Source organism: Drosophila bipectinata, chromosome 2R (assembly GCF_030179905.1).
Source record: "Drosophila bipectinata strain 14024-0381.07 chromosome 2R, DbipHiC1v2, whole genome shotgun sequence".
NCBI classification, from domain to species: Eukaryota; Metazoa; Arthropoda; class Insecta; order Diptera; family Drosophilidae; genus Drosophila; species Drosophila bipectinata.
In genome coordinates this window covers 23,311,059-23,328,115 of record NC_091737.1, presented here as the reverse complement: position 1 = coordinate 23,328,115, position 17,057 = coordinate 23,311,059, and the positions used below count along the sequence as shown (strand labels likewise).

The 17,057-nt window shown below is 47.2% G+C and overlaps 1 protein-coding gene across 2 annotated transcripts; it reads right to left on the bottom strand.

The window, feature by feature from the left end:
- Positions 1 to 954: 954 nt before the first annotated feature.
- flz (transmembrane serine protease filzig) lies at positions 955 to 15,855 on the bottom strand. Of its 2 annotated transcripts, XM_017238392.3 has the most exons (7): positions 14,744 to 15,855; positions 2,441 to 6,364; positions 1,851 to 2,037; positions 1,603 to 1,787; positions 1,414 to 1,529; positions 1,227 to 1,346; positions 955 to 1,168 (listed from the first exon to the last, which is right to left on the bottom strand). In XM_017238392.3, exons 1-7 carry the CDS (start codon positions 14,937 to 14,939, stop codon positions 1,004 to 1,006), a joined length of 4,893 nt encoding a protein of 1,630 aa, XP_017093881.2. In that variant the 5' UTR covers positions 14,940 to 15,855; the 3' UTR covers positions 955 to 1,003. The 2 variants fall into 2 exon arrangements, with proteins under 2 accessions (XP_017093881.2, XP_070134911.1); XM_070278810.1 differs by lacking the exons at positions 955 to 1,168; positions 1,227 to 1,346; positions 1,414 to 1,529; positions 1,603 to 1,787; positions 1,851 to 2,037 and adding an exon at positions 2,208 to 2,272.
- Positions 15,856 to 17,057: the final 1,202 nt, after the last annotated feature.

The following is a 17,057-nucleotide window of genomic DNA, read 5'->3' as shown; positions in this document are numbered from 1 at the left end:
GGTAATACAATTTTATAGAAAGTCATTTCCCAACCCCAACTTTCTAACGCGGCCAACACGAAGGAGCGAAATTGTTGGCTTAGACTGTTAACCTTGTTTTCAATTTACTGGCAGCATTGGCATCTGCCAGAGCTGGGACGGGAAATGGCCACCCACCCACCATTAAATATTCCGGAATGCAGGGTAAACAAATGGATGGGGTACGAGGAGCATGGGGGGCCTGAGTACATTTTCCAGAAAAAAGCGGATGGATTGTAGATTGCACTCCGGCATTTCAGTTTCAACTGAAGGATTAAAGCAACTCTGTATTTATTCTACAATTTATGTCGTTTATTTTATTTCGATCTCTTTTCGCTTCGATTTGTCGTTTGCTTAACAATTAACATAAAACGTAATTAAGAAAAAGATTAGTGGTATAAATCGATAAATTAGTAAATTCAATTGAACTAAAAACACTTGCTCTCTCTCATTCATTTTGAACATAACAACAATTTGCCTACGAAAATAACAATTTTTTTAGTTGAATCAAACTGAAACTGCGGCCGTTTCGTCTCATAAATAAATAAATAGTTGTATAAATAGGCTTAGAACTAGAATAAATATGTCTTAAGCATTACGGCTTGCAATTAGCATAATTCTCATTCAGACTCTACAAAAGTTAGGCACGCGAACTGGACAAAAAAAAGGCGAATCTTGCAGCGCCAGTTCAAACAAAATATCTGAATCTCGGATTGCGTATTTCGCGTCTTGGGTTTTCCATATCGTTCGTTGTTGCTGCAGTTGATTTTCAATTAAACTAATGTAATGTTGGAAGCTGGAGGAGGGTTTGGGGCTCAGAGGAGGGCAAGACAGCGACGCCACTTTGAAGTTCGACAAACTGTTCTCGCACCTCGGTCCTCAGACTCTTAAAACTCTACGTTCTATTTACACTCCCCAGCATCCCAGCTCCCCGGTTGCCTGGTTGCCTGGTTGCCGCAGGACCTTCTCCAAGGGTTCGGAATCCTTATTTCACTCCTGTTATGCTGCGCAGCCAGGGCTTGTAGAAGGTGGTGCGCATATAGACGCCGGGCAGGTAGGGTGCCGCACACTTGATTCCATGGGACACGGTTCCGGCCAACTCGTACCGGCCATCGGGACGCTGCAACACCAGCGGACCGCCACTGTCACCCTGTTGGATATGAATATTGTATCATTTTATTCTTAGATCTGGCGAAGCTTAATCTCACCTCGCAGGAGTCCTTCTGGCCATTGGCATAGCCGGCGCAGAGGAAGGAGCTGAGAATCTTCTTATTATGGCCAGCGGTGTGGAACATCTCCTGGCAAACGCTGTTCTCGATAATTGGCACCTAGTACAAGTTTTAATATTTTAGTTTCTGAACAAGTTATGAATATTAAAGTAATGGTAATTGTTACCTGCACTTCCTGCAGAACGGAAGGCACACCACCGCCGTACTTAAGGCGTCCCCAACCTGTCACGGTCGCCATGCGGCCAGTGAAGTCCGCTACGTCATTTGGCATGCAAATGGGAACTGAAAGTGAGGGAAAGTCAAAGAAGGTTAGAAAGAGTGTCGTATATTCTTAAAAGACTTCTGATAAACTAACCTATATGGGTGTCGTATTGCACTGGACTATCCAGTTCCAGCAGCGCCAGATCGTTTTCGAAGGTGGCCGGATCGTATTGCCGATGGACGATGACTCGCTTCACATTCTTCGTCACAGAACGCTTGCTCTCCAGGTCGCCGGAGATATCGAACTCGCCCATCACGGCCACCAGGGAGGCCAGGAATCTGCAATTTATCCATCAGGTAAGATATTGTTTATATCTCTGGTTGTATTAAGTGATAACATACCCAGGTTGACAATGAGCAGCTGTGATAACGTAGCGACTGGTGATGAGGACGCCGCCACACTTGTTCTTGGTGAACAGGCCCAGCCAGGTGGACTCACGGACCAGGACCTGCCAGGGGAAGGCGCCGAAGGTGGAGCCCTTGCCGCCGACAATGCGGCCGGACTTGACATGGGGCCGCACACCGCACTCTGTTGATGGGGAGTGAAATGCGAGGTTAGGAGTGGGGAGTGTTCGAGAGTCGAGTCTGAGAGTTTTGGGTAGGCATAGATCTTGGGGGGACAGTTACACGGATATCGGATGGGTATGGGTAATGGGTAATGGATGAGGGTATGGATTTGGGGGACGCTAGCACTAGGGGGTTTATAATTTTTTGAGGGAGGATCTAAGTTCTTTTTTTGTTGCGCCTCTTGAGCTTGCGACGCGCTAGATTTTCGAATAAAATTGCAATGAGACGGGGATGAGGTTTGGGAAGCGAGTTGGTTAATGCGTGAGCGGTTAGGAACAGGTGAATAGGCAGGTGAGAGAACAAGAAATAGAGAGAGAGAAAGAGAGTTGTTTCGGGTCCATGCTACACGTTCAGGGCACACTTACGGATTTTGCGACCGTTGCTGCCGTACGAGCTGAGAGTGGCGCCTTGGTCGATCTCGTTGTCGCTGGGATTCGGGTTCACATCCTCCTCGTCCTCCTCGTCCACGATCTCGTCATCAGCGGGACGGGCGGCGCTCTCTGTGGTGGGCCTAATGGTGCTGCTCACCCGGCGAGTAGGTTTCTTGGTGGTTGGCTTACGGGTGGTGGGGGCTACGGTGGTGCGTCGAGTCGCCGGCTTCCGAGTGGTGCTGCTGGCGGATGTCTTCTTGTTGGGCGCCTTGGTGGAGACTCGTGTAACTACGGGCTTCTTGGTGGTTACTTTCGGTCTGGTCGTAGTTGCAACCCTCACGGGCTTGCGGGTGGTCACTCGCACGGGCTTTGCTCCTCCAGCTCCCGCCTGGTAGGTGGACGCTGTCTTGTTGCTTCCCGGTTCCTCAATCATATCGGCCAGAGCCTCAAAGTTGCCCTGCAGCGAGGCCACCAGCTTGTGCACCAGCGTGTGCATCTTGTCCTTCAGCACCACATCCTCCACAAAGGCTGGAGTGGAGAGCTCCAGGTCGCTGGTCACAGCACTCGACGCGGCAGACATGTTGAGGTTCGGGTTTCGAACTGGCGGGAAGTTGACAAAGTCGTTCGGCGATGTGTACGTCTCCTCCATCACATTTTGTCCAACCTTTTCTCCGGGCACTGAGAAAGCCGGGTACGAGGGCGTTGGTCCAAAGTATCCTGGGAATGCCGGCTTGTCGTCCGAAGGCACTGCGTAAATGGCTTCAGTGGTAGACTGTGTGAAGGCCGAGTGTACGGGGCTGCTGCCAAAGTAGCCAGGATCCTCAAAGTCGTTGGAGCTCACGCCTGCTCCAGGTCTGCCGGTCACATAGGAACTAGTGCTGGAGGCCAGCTTGTTGTTATCCTCGCCGAGGGTGCTGTACGTAACCAGGTTTATGGCAGTGGGCTTGGGAGTAATCAACACCGTGGGACGTGGTGGCTTGGGAGTTCCATTGATCTGCACGAATCCGGGCTTCTTGTGGCCATAGCTTCCGCTGCTGGTGGGTCTTTGAACGTAGATGGGTGTGGAGGCGGTGGCCACCAAGGGAGGCTGGTAGTTGCCAGGCGTGGAGCCTACAATGTTCTCAGCTGTGCTCTGGATGAAGGCATCTAGCTTGTCGTCCGCCATGAAGAGCGGGGGCACATTGTCGTAGTGGTAGTCCACGTTGGCAGAAGGGCGAGGTGTGCTGGGTCCAGTCACGTAGCTTGTGGCAATGGGCTTGGAAGTCGATGGCTTCCTTCCTGGCGAGCTGGACAAGTGCTCCTCGTTGTAGTGCACCGAGGGCATCGGCGCCGGCTGGTCGTATCCAGAGGACGGAGCTGAAGGCTGATCGAATTGAGTCGCCGGGGCATCGGGCTTATCGTAGTTCAGAGAGGGAGCAGCTGGAGACGGAGCAGCAGCCGTTGTCTGTTCGTAGCCTGCAGTAGCTGGTCTTGGGTATCCAGATTGGACCTGCTCTTGTTTGTGATGAGTTGCCGCTGGCTTCTTGATCTGGATATGAGTTATGGGAGACTCGGAGACCTTCTCCTGGTTGTAACCATTCAGTTGAGGCTGCTTCTGTGGTTGTGGCTTCTTCTTGGTGTTCTCCCCGTTAATGGGTCTCTTCAATCCCGGGCGCTTGGTCGAGGGCTTGGGCCTCGCCGTCACCAATACAGGTCGCTCCGAGGGTGGATCCGGCACGGCGTCGTACTGGGGACGTTGAGGAGAAGCGGCTGGAGGAGCCGTTGGCTGAGAGGCAATGTAATCAGATGTCGTTTCCGAAGGCTGCTGGTAGCCATTGGAGCTCTCGTCGTACTGCTCCTGCACCTTGGTTGTATGCGACGACACGGACACCTCGGCGGGCAGTTGCGAGTGGTAGTCTGCGTTTCCAGGTTGGGGGCTGTAGTGCGACATGGTCACCATTCCAATGTATGACGCCACGGGGCGGTTCTGATTGTTGGCATTCGTGGTGGGACGAACGTAGGTGGGCACTGGCTGCGGCTGCTCCGTCTGAACGGAGGGCTGCTTCTGGTACCCAGATTCAGTGCTGGCCTCATAGGAGTCACTGCTCACCTGGCCATAGCCAGCTCCACTTTCTGATCCTCCCAGCAAGCTGCCCTCTTCCTCGATGTAGGACATATCCACCGGATAGGCAATGCCCATAACGGGCATCTTGTTGAACTCGGAGGTCTGGGGAGGAGCAGGGGCCATGGCATCATTGTAGCTGGTGGCCGGAATCGTGTGATCCTCCAGTACGGCGGACACATCATCTCCGTAGCCGGGGCGGGCAGTGGGCTGCTCCGCAGACTGGCTGCCAGCTGCTGAAGTGTCTTTCTCGTCGGAGACCTTATCGTAGGCGGAGTCGTAGTTGGTCGTCGTGGTGTATCCGTAGTCCGATTGCTGCTCCGACTCCTGGACCTTCTCAGATTCATTCTCCTGGTAGAAAGTAGGTGGCTGGGTGGCAGGCTGACTTGGTGAAGCTCCCGACGAGGGGTAACCGTAGGCGGGCGTCTGCTGACTCACGACGTTGTAGCTGGGTCCGTGGCTGGTGTTGTTCAGCTGCAGGATGATGGACTCGATGGAGTCCACATGGGTCGTGATCGAGGAGACTGTGGTGGGACTCTGACCACTGGTCGGACGTTTGGCAGCTGTGCTGGAGGAGATGTAGCTCTGTTCGGGCAGCTGTGGCTCTGGCTCCTGCTTTGGTGGCTCAGCGTAAACCGGTTGGGGACCGTAGCCCGTGGAGAACTGGAGATCCTCTACCAGGTCGGCATCAGCTCCGGGGTGCGTAATGTCGCTGTGAGTGAATTCTCCTCCGTCCAAGATAAGGTGGTTGTGGTGATGGATGTTGCCCGCTGTCTGGCTAGGCTTGGGCTGGGGCTTGGGTTTGGCTGCCTGCTGAGGCTTAGCCTGCTGGATGGGCCTCTTCATGCTCTCGGCCAGCTGAGGAACTGGCTTCGGCTTTGGCTTTTGAGTGGATGGCTTAGGCTTGGGCTTCAGAGTAGTAGCTGCCGTGGAAGAAACCTCCTCGAACGAGCTGGACTCGGAGCTGGTCTGGTCTTGCAGGCCACTGCCGATCTTGGTGGGAACTTCGGTGGTGAAGACGACACGGTGGTCATCGGCATGCTCTGGCGGCAGGGTGCTGAGCACCTGCATCACAAAGTCGTCGTTCTGGGGCGGGGAAGAGGGCGAATTGATGGTCACAGAGTGCTTGTGGACGTGGAACGTGGGTGGCTGGACCGGCTGGCTGGCTACCACCTTCTGGGTGGTGCTGGCTTCCTTGGAGGTGTCGGCTTGCTGCGAGGCTTCCTGTTCGAATTCCAAGCTGGCGGAGGAGGACTGATATTGGGCGGCTTCTGTGGAAGTGCCTGTGCTACTGCTGCTGGAATAGGTTAGAGGCTGCTCCGGTTCCTGCTCCGGCTCCTGGGCCGGTTCGTTTCCATAGCCGCCGCTGGGTGGACTGATGTTGCTGCTGCTGGTGCTGCTGCTGCCCAGTTGCTGGTACACCTTGTCCAGGTTCTGCTGGTCGTAGATGTTCTGCGACGGCTGTGCCACCACCTGCTCGTCGCTCAGCTCGTGGTGCTGCTCCTGCTGGCTGCCGTAGCTCTCGAACGAGGACTGGGCAGCTGCCTGCTGCTGGAGCTTGTGCTGCTGGAAGTAGGCGTTCTGGGCCTCGTTGATCAGCGTGCTGGCCAGCTCGTGGGTGGGCGGAATCTGGCAGCAGGCCCCAAACAGAAAACCATCCATGCAGGCGCCCACAACCTCGCCGCCCCTCTGGGCGCACTCGTGGTTGAACATGCAGATGGTGGGTCCATTGGCACGCGGGTCGGAGCTGGGCAGAGTCTTGGTGGCGCGACAGTGCTTCGGGGTGATGCGGTAGCCACCAAACAACTTACGACCACCTGGAAAACAGAAAAGGATGATTGGTTGGATTATTTGGAAGGTAATTTGGCATGCTTGTGTAATTTTCTAATTTTTTTCCATTCAACACCTGTTAACTGCCCAGATTTCTATGCAGATTTCGTTTGTCAATAATCCCGCACTCAAAAACGACAAATGCCCGTGGCAAAATCTTAATTAAGATGCCATTCAGGTATCTCTAGAGCCGCTCAACTGTACATGATTGGATTATAACTGGCGGGCGTAGTGAAAATGTGGGAAATTCCTCAAATGAAAGTGACAACTTTAAATGCCTCGCAAAGCCGCACAATTCCATCCATATAATTGCCATTTTCGAGTGCTAATTGTGACAAAAAGCCCTCGGGCTCGGACTTAAAAACAGACACAGTAGCCTCAACTATAAAGCATAAACTCTATTTAAAACGACGGTATTTTCCCTGTTCTGTGTGGATAGCCAGCCGAATATTTAAAAAAAGGTAATGCCACTCGAAAACCAGCAAGTGAAAGTGGCCCTGGTTGGCGGCAGTACAAATGGTGACTGGGAAACCAACACAGAGCAGCCACTTGCCATGTCAAAGTTCATCTGCGGCCCAGGTGTGGGCAATGCACTTGAGAGGGGTTTTCCAACTCATTTGCCAAATGACGACAGCAACCACAGGGAATGGTGGGAGAAAGGTTACTTTTAAGGAGCCTGAATATTGAAATACTCTATAGGGGATTTAAGTTTAATTTTTTGTAGTAAAATGTCTTTGTTTTTCAACATCATTTCAAACAACATCTTAGTGTAAAAATATTTTTAATGTTTACTTGAAAGACTGGCATAGTTAAAGGACCAATATACCTCGAAAAGCCATTCAACCATTTAATGCTGCCGCTGCCATTGGAAGTTCTTGACATTTTGGGGCGAAATTGATTTGGAGAGCAATTAAACCAGAAGCGCGAAACCAGTACTTCTGACGGGTTTACTTCTAAAAAAATTAACACCTCTCGCAGTCGCTCCACTTGCTCCATGGATGGTGGCCCCGATCCGTGGTCGGTGCGGGACTGTGTCAATGTTTAAACGTGAAATTGGAGCAAAAGACCTGCCGCCAATGCAAACACTCTGGCAGCGAACTAGATTCGGGGGTTCGGTAGGAGGCTTAGTTCCAATTAGTTCGCTGCTAATTAAATGAAAATCTAAGGGTAACGAAACCGAAATTGCAGGAAACCAACCCAAAATAGAGGCCATCATGACTCAAGTCGATTGAGGGTATACTATGCCAGACACGTACTGCTCCAGTGAAAGTAAAGTAAAAAGTGGAGTCAAGTGTATTAGGCAGCAAGTAAAAAAAGTAGTGCCAAAAAACCATTCCATTAGAATAGCAGTCAAAATATCTTCATACATACATAATTGGGAAAAAGTGATAGTGTTTTACTTGCCCATTTCTCTTTTTGGCCTGGCTTTTTTCTGCTCCGGCGTCTACCAATAAAATAACAATGATTTTTTTGCAGCTTTATTATTTGCAGACATTTCGCATTTTTACGATTAGACACTCAAGTGCTCTTAAGTATTCTTCCGCAAATCGTTAAAAGAACACGTCGAAAGAGAGCTGGGCCACGTCGAAGAGACGTGAGAAAAAGCCGGCGGCGGTATTAGCCAGGCCAAAACAAAAGCCTCTTTCTTGCGATTAACAGAGCTTCCGACTCCAACAGACTCTTGCTTGGCGGTTAACAGAGTCTCCCCCAGACCATCTCTGACTGGAGTTGTGGAGTCAATGAATTAATTACCGGCTTCGGGGCTCGGAGCTCGGTGCTCGGTGGTTGGGTCTCTGGTCTCGGTAGCCCGGGGGGCTATGGGGCTGACTTAATGAAGTTTGGCAGGCAACACGAATAGGCAGCGGTAATTATGCAGTTTAGCATAATTTATTTGATTTAGCCCGAGCAAATTGAATGGTGTACTACACTTAAGGGCCGCATGATTATGCATTTTGAAAGTTATCACAAAGTTATTAGTTTAAGTGATTTTACAGTGGAGTTGGCTTAGAAGAAAATGGCTTAAAGGGTTATAAAATAAATATAATACTAGAGAGTCAAGTCATTAAAATATTTTGTTTTAATAGGTTTGTTTTACTCTTAATAATGATTAATATTATGGATTAGATGTTCTAGGCTTTTGTATAGATTTATAAAATAGCACTAGTTCTTATATTTCTTGTGTGTCAAGCTCCACTGTACCCAAAGCAATGTCGATCATAAGATATTCAGATCTAGACCCTTGTTAAGACAACACTTTTAACTGCCTGGAATCAAATATGCTAAGAATGTTTGTCGGTAAATGGGCACGCCTATAGGCCAAAATGACAGGAGATGGGGGGAAGCACTCCAACTCTACCACCATGCAACACAGAAAACATGTGCGTGAGGTTTGCGAGGCGAGGGGATAACCGATTACGGACTGACAGTCCTCTGACCCTAATTTGTGCAACAGGAAACCCAAGTCAATGCATGTTGCAGCGTAATAAACGAAGGCGACGCATGCAAAATAGGTTACAGCATCGCTGGACGGCAACACCAAACAGATCCAGCCAAACAAGCAGCCAAGCCGGAGAGATATGGCCAGAAAACATGAATGCTTTTGGCCGGGGGAACGAAAGTGTGTCAAACGCCTGAATAATTTCGCGCCGCTTTAAAACATTTTTCGGTGTTTATTATAAGAGAGGAAAAAATAAAGACCAGAAAATATATAAACGAACCGCTGAGGCAGCTGCAAAATGAGATAACAAGTTTGGCTTCCCAGCAACCTGACCAAACGCGGTGGCAATATCATTAATCATCCAAGAAAATTGGCCCAATAGCCGAATTCTGTTGCACATCGATGTCACCTTGGAGCCCTTGGGGCAGAGGGTTCTTGGCTTTTTGGCCAATGGAACAGTTATCGTGCAGTGAAATTTAATTAAATCATGAGTATATGATACTGCCAAGTCTAAAACCAAAAGCCAAAACCAAAGACCAAGATCTGAGCAAGACCAGAGCAGCCGAGTCCGATGAGGCCGCTCTGAGATTTTGTAGAACTTGTTTTTTAATGCCAGATCTGTGTTCGGCGTGCTCCGAGTCCGAAGAATGTAAACAAACGAGGCGCTTTAACGGTAAAATGGAAAATTATTATCGATCAATTAGCCCAAGACTGCAAAAAAACTTTCTTACCGCAGCGAGCAGCGAACATGCAACACCACGTGTGATCTCTGATCTTGGCCAGTTTTGCATTTAACGAATCTTGCTCTAATTGCGTTGTGAAAGTGTTGAATATTCTTGGTCTACATTACTGATAGTTATTGGCCAGTTAGTCAAGTGAAATCCCGAATAGTTCGATTAGGCCAGAATCGGAAAAAAAAGCCTGAATATTTCCCAACTCGCGGCACAATTAATTAGAGAAACTCTGGCCATTGACAGGCAAAAATTCCCTAACGATTTATTGGCCAGTGGCCACAGAAAGGCCAACAACGGCCTTAACCAAATGTCACTTTTCATGGAATTACCATAAACAGAAAGAAAATAGAAGAAATTGTTGCATTCATCCCAAGTTAATTTCACTTTTCCTAGACAAAAGCGAAGAAAAACTGTTTGCTTTTCATGAATCGCTTGATTTAGGCTACTAATTATGACTTGACTCGGCAGCTGGAAGCGAGAGTGTCTTGGCCACAATACTGATTTGTTTTCGTTATCTTTTCCTTTTGTTTTATGCTGGCTTTTTATTAATCTTAATGGGATTTACGTGCGGCGCTGCGTCGGTATAGTACATGGCTATATCTTTCTCGAGAGTGTCATCACGCGAGAAGTTTTCCGCTTTGCGTGAGAGAAATGGAAAGTTTCGCCGAGTCTTGACCTTTCTTGGCTTAAACTGGCAGATTTGGTTACCTGTACTACCTGTACATTGTGGATACTATTTCGAATCACTCCACATAGCAGCTGATCCGCAACCAAACATCTCCATTAATCGCCTCGTAATTGAATTGTTGGGTATCAGCATCGGCATATAAACATAAACATATCCCGCTGCATGCTCTACTGCACTTTATGCCAATTGGACTGTGGCCATGAGCTATATAACTACACAAAGTAAGCCCGGCTATAACCGATTTGCACGCGAATCTTAAGCGCCATCGAGACGAGAGGGCTTCAATTACATAAAATTGGTTAGGTTTTCTAGGTTTCAGCTGAGTACTAGGTTATATCATATTCTTTATCTTTGAGATACATTTTTCTCTCTGTATTGATACGATTCGCTCCATATGTCGCCTTGGCGAATTGGGAACAGCATCCCACCGGCCACTGGTTCCTCTCCGGTGTAAATCGTAACAGTGACCCAAATACGGACCACGGGCGACTCACAACCCAAAAGACCGGTAAGCTAACAGTGAATGTGCAAGTGCCAGCCAGTCCATCTCCGCACACACCTGTGGGGTATCACACACAGGTGTAAGTATGAATTTTACGCATGCAATTCGACTGGAAACAGTAATTTTTTCTGGTCAAACCAGATGAAAAAAATGCGATCCAATGGCCATCAGAGATGAGCAAAATAAAGCTTTAAATATATAAAATAAAAGATTATTATATTATAACCACTTATAATATAATTATTATTATAACCACTTTGTGGTTTAAACACTTTGTCTCTTAATTGCTAACAAGTAGAGCGATTAATATCTACCAAACCATTAAAGAACAAATAGCTTGTGGTGAACTCTAATTTAACCAATTAATTAATGCTCTTGGCACATTTTTTTCCACATCTAGAACTGGGCATCTCTGAATGGTGTGCCATGCTGACCGTAATAAGAAAGGTAATCGTACGGTGTCACTCCCGGAGTCCAGTTCTCGCATGGAACTGGTTATGTTGGGGGCACCATTGGGCAATGGCAGGGCCTAGGAACCCCCAGACTACCAACTTGAATTTAAAACAGCACTTTAAGGTGGCTCCGTTTGCTACTATGTATCTTGTACTACCTACTGTGTACTTCTGTAACTGCTACACATGTTCAGGTTTTCGTTTTGTTTTCATTACCATTATTATTCTTTTTTGGTGGTCACTTTTTCGCCAGGTCATGATCTAGGGAGCTGGGTAGCTGGGTGGCTGGGTTGCTGGGGAAGTGACTGTCACAATGGACTCTCGCAGGCATGGTCTGATTGTTTGACCAAACAAAGCCACAATGCGACCCGGGAAACATTCAATTTGGTGAAAATGGTGCACAATGGTAACTATATTGAACAGTCTGCGGGCAACAATAGTTGCCGCCACGAATACCAATTGAATTCGCATTCAAAAACGTTTTGCCAACAAATTTACTGAAAAATCATATCAAGTTCGATGAGTTGCTGCTGTGAAAAGAAAACTGTGTGAATGAACAGTGAAAGTTGGTGCTTGGCCGCAATAAATGACATCATTTTGGCAATAGCCTCGATTCCAGCTGTCGATTCCGATCAATAGCCCATCCAAAAAAAAAAGCAATAAGTACACAACGACGACGACGACGAATGTCTGAGGAAGCTGGCACAGAATGGCAGAGGCATCAAACTTTTTTATGGATGCAAACATTAGTGCGTTTTTTGTTTGAGTTTGATTTCCATGCGAATACAAAGGCCCCGAAGAATGTGTGGTGTCATGCGGCGGAAGCAAGCTCCGCGGGAGAATTTCACTTTCACCGCCAAACATGTCAAAACAAATTCAAAGTTTGCCATGTATTTCCTGTTTGAACGATGGTCCCATCCCATCAAACAGCTCTTTCAGTTCGAACTTCGAATCACTGGCTTGACAGTCGGATAATTTGTAACTACGCTGCCGGTGGTGTCGATATAAGGCAGTAGCACTTGAAACAATGCCGATGCGCCTAAAAGATAAACCAAACAGTCAACAAAATGGGTGCGAGTACCCCGAGACTCTTTCCGATCCGAGTGGCTTCTGTTTGAGCCTCCATTCACAAGCTCCCGTACAGTCAGGCACCTCTAACCGGAACACAAACATTTATTTCCATGTAACTCGTAAAAATCGATTCAAGATATGATTTTATTAGACTTTAAAGTTCTTTAATGGCTATCAGTAGCTGTTAGCCATGTTCTACTGTAGTTTCACTCGGCTGCTCAGCCGAGTAGGAAGTGCAATCCATACTGGGGCCGTGGTGAAATGCTCCTCTCCCGGCACTCGATGTTCATGATCTGTCACAGTTTTAATGCGATTGCGTTAAGTTTATGAAGTGTAAAATGGCTGTGGGAAAATGGTTTCGGCCCTCTCACCACCATCACCACTATCTCTACCTTGGATGGGTTTGGAAGAAAGTCAAATGTCGCTTTCACATTAATTGCATGAAGAGGAAAAAACAAAACAAAATCTCGAATATGTATATGGAATTATGGAATTTTTGTTTAATTTGCATAAACCGAGAATGTTGGCGTGTGTAACGGTTAACCAACAATTAGCCAAACGAGATGAAATAGAGTTATGAATTGATTTTTAAACAGGCATCTGGCTGTCAGCCGGCCGAGAGAGCAATTCAGTTGGCCAGATCTATGTGGAGCAACAATTGACCAAGCCGATGATCGGCCAACGGGCAGCGGTAAAAACGTGATTACATCGACGTCGACATCGAACGTCGAAAACTGTCTGTCCATCAGCCACTTCAGATTCAGATTCAGCTGCCCGGTCCGAGCCGCAAATTACCGCAAAGTCAACGTCGACAAGTGCAGCAGCACCAGCACCAGCAGCAGCAGTGTCTTGGCCATGGCTAAAACCGCAAATGCAACCACAACCGTCGCAGAGTCAAGTCGCAGAGCGACAGGCAACAACGAAAGCCGCAAACTGGCACACGCTTCCATCAGAATCAGCGTTTTTGCTGTTCGCTGTTGGTCTGTGGCTTCTGGCCAAGACATTTTCATTTCGCACGCGTTTTTCCAACTGCACTGCACTGTGGCTCAACCTCACTGCTTTCCCGTTCAAACAAAGCCCGAATAGAAATTGAAAATTGTTCTACGTGTTTTATACTAATGATCAGGTGTGTATGTGCCCGATGATTGGCATTTGCTGACTTCCACCTCTCTGACGCAGCAGACTTTTGCCAGCGGAAGTATTGATTTTCTTTTCTTTGATTTTCCCAAACCTTGGCCAGGTGAAGAAACCGCAGTCGTAATAGAGGATCACTTTGCCATCGATAGTCTTGAGAACTTGATCGTTGAACATTAGAGAAAATTATACATTTTATTAAGCAGATATTTCTCTTAAGGGTATTACTATCTTGGATATCTACTTCTATAGACTTAGTTGTTTACTAAAGGATCTGAGATATACTGCCTGGTTTTTTGCAACGTAAGCTGAACAAATAAAAGACTTGGCTCGTTGCAGACAAAAAGCCAAACAGATCATACACACCTGACACCATAAATTCGTTACAACTTACTTATGAACATTTTCACCAACTTTATGATGCCTAAGAAGTGAAAATGCTGTGTGAAATTTCACATATCAAAGAACGATAACAGATTTCCATTGTCTGGCTCTGTATGGAGCGAGAAGGGTCCATTAATACTAATAGTTTGTTTTCCTCTTTTATTGGACTTTTATTGAGTTGGCACTCAATGCCTTTTGTGGGCTGGCACTTGAGCCCAATCTGCGGTTTGTGCCGATTCGAGCTAATAACCAGGTACTCTAGAAATTTGTTTCACTTTTTAAATCAGCCGAATGACCTCGACAATTAACGGCAATGAGATGGATGGCAAGTAAGCCCGTGCTGTGTTCAGCAACCACCACTCGTAAAAACTGTCACATGGAAAGTCGATGTCTGACGTTTAACGTCTGATGGTGTCTGGAGCATCTTGAGGTCTTTTGTGGCAGCTTTGTGGCCGTAATGTAGCATAAAACGAACCAAATAATTGCCAAGTGCGTGGAGTGTGGAAAGTCATTCGCAAGAGCAACACCACCAACCATCACCACCAGCACTAACAGCTTGCCAGAGTTTTCTGTGCCAAAGTTTTTCTGATTCATTTATTGACACAAAGGCATAGTTTGTGTTTTGCCCGTGCGCATTGTCAACTTGGCCGGGCCGAAAGCCAGCCATTGAGTGAAAGCCTCCAATGGATGTTACTGGATGTACCATACTATAGTATAGGTATGTGGGGATGTGTGCTTGGCGTTGGCCAAGTGAGCCAAAATGAGGCAGCAAAAGCCACTGACACGATTCGATTTGCAACGAAATGAGCTTGCAATTTGCCAAATTGATTTTCTTTGCCATAATTCTACATTTTTTATTGTGTGCTAAACTTTCTTCTTTCTCCCCCGTACCGCTGTCTTTGGATCTTGAGCCTTTCATCGATTCATTCTGTTAATTCAATGAGGTAAATTGTCTGTCACTTACCGCCATTCGTTTCAATTGATCTAAATCCACTTGTTGTCGGCACAAATGATGCGACTATTATTATTAAACTTGTTAAAGCGATGGAAAGTAGTTGTGGCTTTGTTATTCTCGTTGTTGTTTCTGTAGCTGTTCTGTTGCTTGTTGCTTTGCAGCGGGACAACGTCGCCGTTGAGGCCGGCGTAACCCACTTAAACATGTTTGCTGGTGGCCGGACACTTGGCGGGGATATCTTGGCCTAGACCGTCTGGCAGCGTTTTATGTACCAGCTGGCTTCAATATTCGTCGCCCAGGTTGCTCAGGTTTTGAAATCGCAAATCGGTATGGCGAGTGCGAAAACGGAGCGCGCGCAAAACGAAAGACTTAGGCAACGAACGCGCGTCGAGCGGAAAATAAGTTGTAACTGTATCTGGATCTCTGATTCCGATTCCGATTCTGATCAGACACCGATTTAATTGCTGCGACGACGACCACCGCTGAACACTTTGCGTATTTAACTCGGCCGCTTTCTTTGGTCAGCTGCGAATTTACAGTTGCTGCTGCTGCTGCTGGTGGCACCAAAACACTAACACACTGCACCACATATAGTAAGTGTATATGGTGGCTATATTATAGTATCTCAGCTATCTGATTCCGTTTCCGATTCCGATTCTGATTCACCGCGATCCTCGACCGATCCAAGCGTCCGGTCAATTGAACGCTCCGCGTGTGTCTGAGTTTCTGATTGCAAGTTGGCCCGAACGGGGGCCAAGATAACGGACCTTCGCCACTTTTGTGTGGAAAACTTTCACTTTAACTCCCGGCCACACGGAGAGAGGGAGAGAGCGTCGTATTGAGCGAGAGCAGGTGTGAGAGAAAGGAGAGAGAGAGCACTGGCACTGGCTGGTGGGAGAGCCCAGGTAGAGTACGTGAGAGTATTTCTATTAAGCCTGGCTTAAATGGTAAACATTTCTAATTCGGCGTCCGTTTCAGCTTCTGCTTCTTGCCACCGATTTGGATTCGGATTCCTGTTTGCCGTTTCTTTCTAGCGCTGCTGCTGCTGCTGCTTTCTTTCGCCGCTGCTACTCTGCTGCTGCTGCAAATCGCTCTCTTGTGGCGTCTGCACGCGTGCGCGTTTGAAACCCAACTGAAACGGTTAACGCGGCGGCCTTGCGGTTAAGAGCGCTCCGTGCGGCCTGTTGCCCGCTATTCATGTCACACCTGGAGAAGAGATGGCTACGGATGTGGAGTTGGCTGGGTTGGGGCTTTCGCTGGTGGCTACCGGGCGTCCGATTAACACGGATCATCTGCTCCTTTTCGGGGACAAGTGATATGTCTGTAAAATGTACATGAAATCATGAAATTATTCATGAAACCTAGCACAAGACTTAAATAATGCAGTTTTTAGCACAAGACTAAAAAAATTATTCCAATTGTTACTACAATAATTTAATAAAAACTGTTTAGATTTATTTTAAAAATATTTATTCTTTAAATATGCATTATCTTAAGTCCTGTGACTTTTGTCTTTTAAGGATTATGGACAAATCGTTGATTTTAACATTGTGTATCTTACCAGATGCTAAGCTTAGAATTTTATGGGTGTTTTTATTGGCTTGATAGTCCTATTAATAAAATCGATTTAATATATTATACCTTGTTATTAGATTTAAGGCCAAATGTCCATTTATGTCTTAGAAATAATATAAATAAGTGCCACTTAAAAGAACTACCCATTAAGGATATAAATAAAATAGATTATTCAAAAATACTATCTATAGTAAAAAAAAATCCTCCCAAAAACACCAGGTATTAGAAATGATACTTTTACTCTTGATATGTCCTACGAAGCCAGTTGGAAAGGTTATTCCCCTCTGGTTGGCCTGTCAATTAGCGGCAGAGCAAAACACCGGCCACTTTTGGCGGCTAATAACGGTCATTTGGGCCTCTGCATGTGCAGCTAGGAGGTGCAACCTGCGGATTGCCGATTGGCATTTCCTTGACCCAAATTTCACTGCGAGCATATGAGACGGTGGTGGAAAATCCGGCGGCGCCATCGATGTGGCGGTGTGTTATTGTTTTGCTTTCTTGGCTGGGCTTGGCCCGGTGGTCGGCATTTTAATGTCGGCCTGGTCGAGGTCCGGCCCGGGGTTGGGCAGCCCTGGGGTGAAGGGGGTCCAGTGGGTAAACGCCTGACCAGGCTGGCTGGCACTTGTGGCTGGCCAAGCGTGGACACCGCTCCACCATCACATCACGATCTTTTTGTAGAATTTCACTTTCGTTATTGTTGTCGCAGCTTGCCGTTTTTTAAAAAGTTTTTTTTTTTTACTTGTTCATT